Source organism: Nymphalis io, chromosome 3, assembly GCF_905147045.1.
Source record: "Nymphalis io chromosome 3, ilAglIoxx1.1, whole genome shotgun sequence".
In the NCBI taxonomy this organism is placed as follows: domain Eukaryota; kingdom Metazoa; phylum Arthropoda; class Insecta; order Lepidoptera; family Nymphalidae; genus Nymphalis; species Nymphalis io.
The window spans coordinates 9,619,406-9,631,500 of record NC_065890.1 but is presented as its reverse complement, the minus strand read 5'-3'; the positions used below and the strand labels follow the sequence as shown (position 1 = coordinate 9,631,500).

Genomic DNA, 12,095 nt, shown 5'->3' with positions numbered 1-12,095 from the left:
GCGTTAAACAAAAACAAAAACGTATGAAAGCTTTCGGTAATTAGGTATTGTGAAACCTTTTTTTTAAAGAAATAACATTTAAATTTTCTTTTTCAAAATATACTCAAACGATAATTGTAGAAGTAGTAACATTATTTTCTAATTTAGCAGTAGGTATATACGTGTTGGCTTTGAATTTTCTATTAGAACTATAATAGGGACTGTCTTAAAAATAGGTATAGATCCTTCCAATTGTACTTACTAATATGATAATTGCAAAAATGTGTTTGTTTCGATTTCACTTTTTAATTACTAAAACGATCATGAAATTGTATATACACGTTGTCACGGATACAAAAACGGATATAGGGTAACGCCCGGAAACTAGCTATTTTAAAAAAACAAAATTGACTATACTTAACACAAGATGTAAATATCAAGTTTACAACTCAATTAATATTTGAACAAATAAAAATACATTTTGCAAAACCTCTTCAAAAATATATTAACTCAAATTTTACATTTCAGAAGAAGATAACTCAATAATTGGAGGATGATGAAGCGTTTTCTCCCTCTTGCGAAGCTCATCTCGCAAAAGGGTCAGGTTCTCGTAGTGTTCCGCAGAGGTGTCCAGGAGCTGCACACACGCTTTCACCGCCGCCGCCTGCCGATCTCTTTCTTCCTTCATCGCAACATCCGTAGCTTGACGCACGGTTAACACATTTTCCACCATTTCATCTAATCTAAAAAAATAAAGAAAAGGTACTCGCTAAATTATTATAACAATACTTAAATATTCTTTATTCAAGTATGCCTTATAAAATCTTATAATATAAAATAAATATTATGTTGTTCTCTAAATATGAAAAGATAAATTCAAACTCATTTTGGGATATTATATGACGTCACATTAGTCCACTAATTTTATCATTTTCTATATTTTATAAGAATTTTATTTTTATGAAAACTTACGCGCGTTTCCTTATTTCAAGGTAGAAACAGAAAAAAAGTACAAGCACCGTTATCACAGCGAAGTTAAGCTGTTGCCACGAGAAATAGTAGTCGAAGATATGAAAACGCGTTATGCGGACTTTTGGAAGAACATTCCATACTGAAAAACCTGGCACCAAGTGTGTTAGTGGCAGAGCAAATACTACTAAAGCCACGACTACTGATACCGCATCGCAATCGTTTCTATTAGAAGACATTACTTTTACACTGAAACATTTGGAAAGAATTTAAGTGTCACTTATTCTGTTTTATGCAATTTAGTTCTGTGTAGTGAGCACAGATTATGTTAGCAATGTAGAGCTACAAAAGAGATTGGTCGAGTTTTACCAGAAGGTATAAAGGAATTAAAAACAATATTAAAAAAAATATTTATATTTAAATTTTAACCATTTATATAATATTATGTAATAAATTATATAAATACACTTACGACTTATATTTTACAAGCTTTTACCCGCGGTTTTACCCGCGTAGTTCCCGTTCCATCGGGAGTACAGGGATAAAATATAGCCTATGTTATTTGCTGATAATGTAGCTTTCCATTGGTGAAAGAATTTTTAAAATCGGTTTAGTGGTTTAGGCATGAAAGCAATACAAACAAACAAAGTCAGATTCGCATTTATAATATTTGTTAGGATATATTAATAAAGTCATTGAATATTAATTAAAATAAAACTAGTCCCAGTATCAGTTAAAATATCCTTAGTCTATTAAAGTGTCATCAGTGCTTAGATTATGATTGTTCTCACTCATACCATTTTTATTTCGCATTGTGCTGAAGTTAAGTTAACAAATGAGCGCGCGCAAGGCTGTTTTCCTTCAACATGTGACGCTAGCCGGCACTCGCACGGCATATCAATTTCGACTAGGTACACACAATAAAATTGGACGGTCTCTGGAGAGGGCTTAAACGATTCGCCGTTTTGTCTCGGGCCCAGCTGCGTAATGACCGGAGCAGGAAAAAATTGTCAGCAAGAAAACGCGAGGGTAGTCGGGTTTATGTGAGCGCGGCAGCTGGCGGCAGCGGCGACGCGTTCCTAACTGCCTCTGCTTACCTCGCAAAACGCGCGCCAATTTTATTTATCGAAAATATAAACCGATTTGCAGAGCACCCTCGTAAATCTGCACGACCGATTTATAGCTGTTACCAGCCGCGCTTAAAACAAAGTTGCTTCTTAAGAACTTTCCCCGTACTTGCTGTTTCGATAAAATATGATGCCAGTTTGATAAGCAGATATGATGCACACACTCCAGCTGTATTACTTATGAAAGAAAATGAAAACCAACTACCAATAAATACTACTATTCAGTTTAATTTTAAAACAGTTAAATTTAAACAATACTTAAATATTCTAATTGAAACTGTAATTTAATATTATTTTACATTTTTATATGCACATTTTGTTTCAAGAAACAAGTCTAATTAAATCAAATAACAAGAGACCTACAATTTAGATATTGCTAATTTCAATTTCCACCTTGAAAAAAATTAATGAAATCCAAAACGGAACAAGGCAGGTTGAACAAAAATTATTTAACAGGATAATATCGTTGATATTGGGGCTTTAAGCTTCCATATGCTTTTCGCACTGAATCGATACGTGAATTAATAAGTGCATTAGCCGATCGAAATTACCGTGTAATCAAACGTCGATCGAAGGGACCGCATATCATAATCATTACAAAGGGTGATTTGAGCCGAATTCATTAACTTTATGAAGGGAAAATTGTTTTGGTGAATCCCTTAACAATTTAGTTAATATATCGGCTTTATGACATCGACTCATCGAATCTGTAATCATTGCTACTTACGCATTTTAATGATATATTTTTAATTTAATAATAATCTTTGTATAAGTGGAATTTAAAAACAGTAATATTAATTTTTTTAATGTGTCGATAATTTTTAAGTTTTGGTTATTGGAAAGGTGGGGATAGGTAGCAAACATTACATTACTATATATATAAATAGTACTATATATATATAATAGTATTTACTTATATATAAAAATACATTGTGTAAGTAAATACATTGTGTATTTACTTATGAAAAAACGACATAAACAAAAATCATATCATTGGTGTCTTTTTTTGAGATAAAGCTATATTTTCAAGACTTTTGGATTTGCAAAATAATTTTAGTCAATCTGTAACGAAAAAAACATGAAAATAAATAGCTATCAAATTTTATAGGATTCATTAGTATCTGATTTAAGATCTAACAATATAGTATTACTTTTCATTTCATTTGATTTTTTTATATGCATTTGAGATGCCTTCTATAAATACGTGCTATATTAATATGTTGATGATGATGATGATGTCCTGTGAACCGATTACGGACACAGCGACCATTCTCAAGAGAGACTCAACAACGGCACATATTAAAGTGCCCAAGTGGGTGCGCAATCACAAGTGCAAGTAAATACTGCCTTGGAATCTCCGGATATCTCGATAGAAAAACCCAATTACTTTTTACTAGCCCCATCCGGAGTTGGAACCCAGGATTCCGGGATCTACAGCTTTATAAGCTGGCCTCTAAACACACCAGATTACGGACAGGTAACTTACACGAGCAAGGTAAACCACATTAGAGCAAACTTTGTTTATGTCTTTGTTCCGAGTTAAACCTATTATCTTGATGATAGTGATCTCAGTGTTACAATTTAATAATCATAGTTGACTATCGTAATAGTAACTTGAAGAGCCACTGATAGGTATATCAGTAATTATTGAGCTTCAAAACTTTTTGATCGTCCGTTAAGTTTGATTCTTATTTACACAATTCTAGCAACGTTTCGCACACACCGCAATAAATTCTTACTAATATTATAATTGCGAAAATGAGTTTATTTGATTGTTTGTTACGCTTTCACGTCGTGATATTTTGCATACACGTAGAGGTATAGAAAAACTTGCCACTGCCACATTTTCAAAGCCTAATACTTATAAGACAAGAAATGTAGGAAATTGCAAAAAAAATATTTAAAACTATACTATATAAGTATATGCAATCATTTTTTCTTAGTCACATCAGATTTTCACTGGCTGGAGGACAACTTAACAAAAGCAGTTGATTTGATACATAGCAATTGTTACAGAAACTATTTAATGGAATATTTATTGGAATGGAATAAATTCATTTCAGCGTGAAATTGTTGTAACTTTTTACAAATAACTATAATAATTTATTATGAAAACAAAGCCTTACGAGTATAGTACCATTTTAACTACGTAATTTAACGATTTACTAAGTAATTCTTTTTTATAAAACTAGGTACATAGTTTTTTGCTAGGCTGATTATAAAAATAATACACAAAATTATTTTATTGACATCCAAACTAGGCGATAAACCTGTATCTTGGTAATGTAAAATAAAATTATTTATAAATATTCCTATCAGCATTGTTGGTGAATTTGAAACAACATTTATTAAGCCGTTGTATAAATAATACTAATACCGAAGTAATATTATACAAAAAGCTGTTATTAATTAACTTTTTAAATAATATATGGAAAAACGGGATTTAAAGCGAACTAATGTAAAATATTTTAATCTTTGATTTATAACTATTTTAAGTTATACATTAAACTATATAAAAAAACCTATACTAAACATGACGTGCTTTTACGAGCTTTCAGATACTCGGTTAGTTAAACATTGCCAACTTCTAAACTCCGAGCCGGTAGCAGAGGATTAAGCCAAGGACCTCGAGACAGACGATAATTGTAGATTCTATTACAAGTATTTTCATCAGAATCAATCTATGCAGAGGCGCTATGGTCTAGTGAGTGAGCTTTCATATTTGACTGAGCTATCATATTACGTTTATTTTTTTATTATTGCTAATCTTAGGAGATCAAGGTGAGCACGAGGACTCCTGCATGTATCGGATGAAATTAACATCTGTATCTATTCGTATTCACCGATCTGCCTTGAAGCAACACAGCGGAACAAGATCTAAACAATGATCGTGGGTTCAAATCCGGCCACTGAATTTTCATGTGGTTAATTTGTATTTATAATTCATCTCCTGCTTGACGGTGAAGGAAAACATCGTGAGGAAACCGGAAAGCATGTGTCTAATTGCACTGAAATTCTGCCACATGTGTATTCCAACAACCCGCATTTGAGCAGCTTAGTGGAAGAGGCTCCAAACCTTCTCCTCAAAAAAGGAGAGTAGGACTTAGCTCAGCAGTGGGACATTCCCAGGCTGTTACTAAATTAGTAATTGTTAATAATAATTAAGTTATAAACTGAACTGAAAAATGGAATACCATTGCCCAATCTACGTATGTATGCCAAATTAAATTTGTATCCTGGTTTTACAATACTTTAACATATCTGTTATTTACGTTGTCAATCGGAATGTAAATATTTTGTTTGGAGGAAACTATACAAGGCACAAGTAAACCTCTATTCTATAGAATAGATATACTACTCACTACGTGTAAATTCACTGACAGAATATTATTTGTCTTTCACGGATATAATACAGTAGCTGTTTTCATCCTTTAAGTTTAGGATCATTAACGGGATTATTAATTTAAGAGGGATTTGTTTATATTAAATATCATATAAACCGCCTGGATCGACAAATTTCTTTCTGCTTCGTCGAGATATTAACCTGTTTCTTAAAAAAATATGAGTATTTTCGGCAGAAAACTCTATAACGTTTTATTGGCCCGACCTGGGATTTGAACCCAGGACTTCCGGGCATGCGGCCTTACATGTAGCCATTAAACCAACGAGGCAGTCAACTGCTCGTTCCAGTCGAGAATCTGGAAGTTGGAAGTGTGTATACTCCTCATATACTTGTGCACTTTAATATCTCTTGCGTAGTTGGCTAATCTCTCTTGAGATTGGCCGCCGTAGCCGAAATCAGTCTGGAGGACATTATTACTTGTATACTATAATAGACACTGCGCAGTAGGCTGATCTGTCTTGAGATTGGCCGCCGTGGCTGAAATCGATCTGGAGGACATTATTTTTATTAACATACTATATAGCCTACTTCCAAAAATTTAATTAAGAATGTAGAATCTTTATAAGTTGACATTTCATCTTTTGTAAGTTGAGAAAAAAAAACAGGAGCAATTTACCTTACCTTATTTTTTAATAACCTAATTAGGTACGGTTTATCCTTTTTTAAATATAATAAGTACTGACTCAACTTAATGATCTAATTTTAATATGCAATGAGGCTTCAAACTAAAATCATCTGCATGCATTTATTATCATAATTTGTGGGTACCAATATACAAAACGTTCACGAACATAAACACACTAAACACCTTGATTTCTGTGAACTGTACCTAAGAGATTTATCTAAGTAATCACCCTGTTATCGCCCTGGTAATCATTCTGCCATACTAAATTTGTTTAATTTTCAGCAAAAATAATATTCAAAACATCTATTTTATAGCCAGATAGCCGGCACAATTTTAAGTTGAATATGAAATTTCGAATTTATTATTACCTGCTCCGAGTTTAGCTTCACATCGTCAAAGTAATTTTCTGTTACATACAAAATAAACACATTTTCAAATATATTGTATTTATTATGGCTACAAATGTACAAAATATCAGTCACCTTAATTAATAAGATAATATCATAGAAAACAATAACCGATTTCTAAATTAAATAATTTTACTTACGAATACATTTAATTATTATTATTAAGATTATAATGATAAAGCTATCGAGTATAAGTATTAAATTAACATGTTGTTAAAAGACCTAAATAATATACTTGATTTTTTTTCACTAATCTAATATTATTAAGCAATAGGAATACCGCTTCACCACCACAAAAAAAAAACAATGACGTATCTACGATAATGACTTATTAATTTGAAATTGGAATGCTAAACGACGTTTATACATTACACCGTAAGTTTTACCGTAGTATATATTGAAACGCATAGACAAAAGTAATGCAAATACAAAAAGCAATTATATGTAGCGTTCTATCTTACACTGTGGTTTTAAAGCAAAAAAGGCTCATTTTGGTTTCTTTAAATATTGTATTATTATGCGTTGTAATGCATCTTTTATATTGTTTTTAAACATTTATCCGATACGACTACTGCCGCTAGTGGCAGTAGTCGTTATAAAATGATAGCGATGTGTTAGAAAACTTCATGCAAATGTTGAAGAAACTTTCATTTATATAAATAACTTTCGCATATTACAATAACATATAGATAATATTATCAATTGATGTAATATTTTGTAATAATTCAATCCAAATTACGAATTTATCTCACAATTTAAATATGTCCCGCTCCAAATTAAATCATCTCCTATTAAGGACCTGGCGTTGTCGGTTTTTTAACAGATTTTTCAACTCCCTTCTGATACGTTAAATTAAATACTTATTAAGAAAATCACTAAGTTTAAATACATAATGATAACTAGACTAGACAATATATTGTAAACATCTTTATAACTAACTTTACATTTATTATTTTTCCGATATCATCGAACATGACGTATTACAACGGGTATAAAGACTGAACTGGCCAATACTCTTAAAAAATATGCAGTTTTCTGGGAGACAAAGTGAATGCGCGGCCAACCAGTCCGCACTATTGCTTTGCCTCCAATATTTTTCCGATGATTTACTTGACAGATCTATAGAAAGCAGTCCATCCTTTTATCTGTGGTTATAACGATATAATATTCTCACTAATAGAAGCCTAATTGACGTATTCGAAAAGTTTTTTTTAAACGAACCAGCAAAAAATATATAATATCCGATAATTGCATATAACATTATATTTTGATAATAAGACGAGATATTATATATAATCATATAATTAAGTTGTTTAGAACTAATATTACTGTTTATTGAAAGCACTTATTTAAACTTTTCAATGTTAATATAATCACATTTCACTAAACATCCTTCTACGAACGGATATCAAACGTTTTGTAAAATTTTATATACAATACGAGACCAGCAAATATCACAATTTAATAATTATGCTCCAATTCAATTTAATACTAAGTTAGGCACATTTTATTTATTAGGCGAATTATTTCATCTAGCTGTTTAGTTAATATTGCGTGACATATTTTTTGCCTTTTCAAATGTAAAATATGTCACTTAAATTTTAAAATAGGATAAAGAAATGCGAATCGCCGTGAAATAGTAGCCAATGCATAAAAACAACTACAAAAAGCAATCCAATCGCAGCAGAGGTAAACTTTTTTTTTTATAGAATAGGAAGGAGGACGAGCATATGGGCCACCTGATGGTAAGTGGTCACCAAACGCCCTTAGACATTGGCATTGTAAGAAATGTCAACCATCGCTTATAGCCAATGCGCCACCAACCTTGGGAACTAAGATTTTATGTCCCTTGTGCCTGTAATTACACTGGCTCACTCACCCTTCAAACCGGAACACAACAATATCAAGTATTGCTGTTTTGCGGTAGAATATCTGATGAGTGGGTGGTACCTACCCAGGCGAGCTTGCACAAAGCCCTACCACCAGTACAAAGTCCTACCACCAGACAAACAACTTTGTCAATGAATTGATGTGCTGTCATCTACTATTGGTCTTGTTTTCTTAAATAATAATCTATGGTATTCATTACAGATTCCGAAAAAAAAAACGGATTAATGAATGCGTTTTATAACACAGTGAATATAAGTAGTTATGTGGAATAATCTAAAATAAAGATATATCATGAATCAAGAACTGTTTGTAATAATAAATGTAGTGCTATATTATAGCAGAGCTATTAGCAAATCGAATGGAATAATAAAAACTAAGGCTTGTTTATCTCTACTTCGAATGAACTAGGCTACATTTCAAACATCTGAGTAATTAGTGATGGAATTTAAAGAAAGGTTAAGTGACAATAGCGCCATCTGTTATCCGTTTACATTAATTTGAATTAATAATGACAAGTCAACAAGCAGCCGTTTTTAACGACTTTTAAGCTGTCTACTTAAGTTAATGTCTATATAAAACAATATTGCATATCGAAAGACACAAAATGTGACATTACTAGAAAATACGAATTTTACATGACAAATATTTATACGTGTAAATGCCGGGATATAAAATTAATTTTAAAAAATAATAGTTATGACAGATTATAGAAATTGAGTTGTCAAGTAAAAATCAACATACTGGAGTCTTGCACAAAACACTATGATAGCTTCTATTATGATTAAAAAACTGAATACTGTTTATATCTTATCAAATTGATTACGAGCTTTAAAAATTTATACCTGTTTTCAATGTACAATAACATGATTTTGAACACAGATAAAGCTAATAATATAAAAATAAATAATACTTGTGACAATTGCTCTTTGAAATATGCCAGTAAACACTCTCAATGTCATTATACTCAGTGTTAGCAAATGTTTAATAATTTTAATAGTAATGTCAAGAAAGCAGCAGTTTATACAAATTTAATATGAAATAGATAAGCTTTGAATAAACTAGACTGAATTTACAAATTATCTTTTTTAACAAAAGTCATCCCAAAGTACAGCTTTGCGATATGCAATATAGCGTGTTTAATTTTATCATAAAATAGTAATTAAAAACTATAGAATGATATACTTAATAAAGTGTAACATTGACTAATAATGTAATCATTAAATGGTTTACAATACAATTTTATCTTAGTTAATAAAAAAAGAAATAAGATCGATTGCAGATCAATCATGGTCATTTCAGGTAAAAACATTGTTTTTAAATGTTTAAGTTCATAAATAAAGCAAAAAATAAAAATGCAGGTACAAATTAATTGAAATAAAGGTCAACTAAAAACAACTATAAAAATATTAGCAGATTTTTATACTTAAACTAAGGATAATTTAAATTTACAAAATACTAGTCTGCATAAATATACTTAACTCAAAAGTAATATGCTTAAATAATATTAAATATTATCATATTCTTAGTGGCTATTTAAAAGACCATTTCAAGAATTTGTTAAAGCATTCAAAGTATCTCTTAAAACAATATTAATTAGTTGCATCCAAACTGTCAACAGCTTCCATAAGGCTTGGCACAGAATCAACTTTCATTCCATTTTTACGAAGTGAGTTCAACTCTTCAACCAACCTTGATTTATCACGACCCAGGGTTTCCCTGAAATAGATAATTTTATGTTGTATCAATTTTACATATAAAATATATTATACATAATTGAGGAAGTGACATACTTAAAAATGTTTAAAAAAAATAGCAGGCATCCTCCAACCTGTTGTAGGTAGTTATTATGATTTGCAATATCATAAACCGCCTACTATCTCTAGATTAAATCAATAAAATAATTAAGAAATAAAATTGCATTGCTACATTATTGTCGTTGTTTTATATAGCGAATAGAAACATAGTGTCAAATGTAAGCATAAAAATTAACGAAATAATCCGAAAATGTTGTCATGTGAAATTGTAAGAATAATGGGTAATAAAACAGGGCACATCATCATGTCTAATATAAAACTTTAAATTAAAGATACTAAGTTAATTTAAAAAAAAACCTTTTCATCTATATATTATAAGATTTCAACTGCAAAATATTTAATTGTAAATATTATATATATGTAAATAATAATGTAAATAGTTATGTAATGTAATAAATGTAAATAATTGTTGTATTGAAAACACTGTTAAATATGTAGTAATAGTTCATGTTAATTGATGTCAGTACGGATTATAATTCCGTCATCTACACTGAATTGAGTGAATCACTTATCAATTGTATTATATTAATAAATTATGTAAAACCACAGGATGTGTCTTTGTTTAAAAAAAATAATGAACATAGTTTTAATTATTATGACCAAGTAATGTAACAATAACTTTATTTACCATATAGAAATGCATGTGTGCAATAGTGGTATATAAATGAGTAGTAAGTCCGAGTCACTAACTGCTTCGTATCGTCTAAGTGCTAATTGAGCCCATTTTTCCACAGGGCCTGCCAAAGCTCCACCACTGGATCCTGCACATGCAACTATTCTGCATAGAACACTTAAGACTACTCGTGATCTATCTGTGTATACCTGTGAAGAAATGGGTTAATAATAACATGTATCCTGCATATTAACAGTAACAGCCTGTTAGATCAACACATTACTATCAAATTAAATACATGAAAAAAAAAAATTATAATAAAAATTCATTAAAAAAATGCAGCTAACAGCAACATACCTTATTTAGTAATTTAAAGCTTGTTTCTAATAAAGACAAGGCTTGGTCAAATTTCCCATCCTCAATTAGTTTCCTTGCTTCTTTCAATTCTATATCTTGAAAGAATGCAATAGCTGCGGGGGCATTCCTCAGACGTGACTCATTTGCTATTAAATGTAGTAATGACTCAAATGCAGCACATCTAGTTGATATTAAATTTGGGGCGAAGTTACCAACAACTATCTGCAATAAAGGACTTATCACTGACCATATTTAGGTTACAAGGTACTTACTAGAACATCTTAGAAAATTATATACAAGTTGTAGATGAACAAAACATAGCTCTATTCCGAGGGCAATAAGGTCTAAAAAGAGTTATGGTATTGAAATTGTATTAGACAAATTAAATTAAACATACATTTCTAATTCTTTGTAAATGTCATCAACTCAAATGTATAATTGCTAATTTATACATGGCTCAATTTGTATGTTTAGCATCGCTGTAACACAAAGCAAACAAAGTTTTGTTTACTAAAAATAATGAGTCATACCTTCCGCGGAAATGAAATGGTATGTAATAAAGCTGGATACTCTTTCTTCAAGCCATTGTACAAATCAAGAAAATGGGTGTATCTTCTCTCTACATTTGCTGGGTCTGGATCGAAAACTCGTGACTCGGTAGCATCCTGTCTAACTTGTAACATATACGCTACATATTTTTTCTCTTTGTCGACGCCCTCCACTGTCCGAGAAGACACTATTTCAAACTTCAACATTCCCTATAATTTATTTCAATGAAGTTTACTAATCAATCAAATCGGATTTAATAAAAAAAGTCTTAATAATATTAAAATCTCTAAAAACACATACTTTAAATAAATGTTGATTGTCGAACTAATTATGACTGCATCAATGCAGTGACAATTGATAAA

At 30.8% G+C, this 12,095-nt stretch overlaps 2 protein-coding genes across 2 annotated transcripts; both read right to left on the bottom strand.

The window, feature by feature from the left end:
- Positions 1 to 496: 496 nt before the first annotated feature.
- LOC126780871 (uncharacterized) lies at positions 497 to 1,187 on the bottom strand. Its single transcript, XM_050505535.1, has 2 exons — positions 952 to 1,187; positions 497 to 722 (listed from the first exon to the last, which is right to left on the bottom strand). The coding sequence occupies exons 1-2, from the start codon at positions 1,185 to 1,187 to the stop codon at positions 497 to 499; spliced, it is 462 nt and encodes a 153-aa protein (XP_050361492.1).
- Positions 1,188 to 6,539: 5,352 nt separating this feature from the next.
- On the bottom strand, positions 6,540 to 12,095 carry LOC126780863 (sorting nexin-20). The gene is made up of 5 exons (XM_050505526.1): positions 12,034 to 12,095; positions 11,715 to 11,942; positions 11,185 to 11,406; positions 10,843 to 11,036; positions 6,540 to 10,116 (listed from the first exon to the last, which is right to left on the bottom strand). Exons 2-5 carry the CDS (start codon positions 11,937 to 11,939, stop codon positions 9,990 to 9,992), a joined length of 768 nt encoding a protein of 255 aa, XP_050361483.1. The 5' UTR covers positions 11,940 to 11,942; positions 12,034 to 12,095; the 3' UTR covers positions 6,540 to 9,989.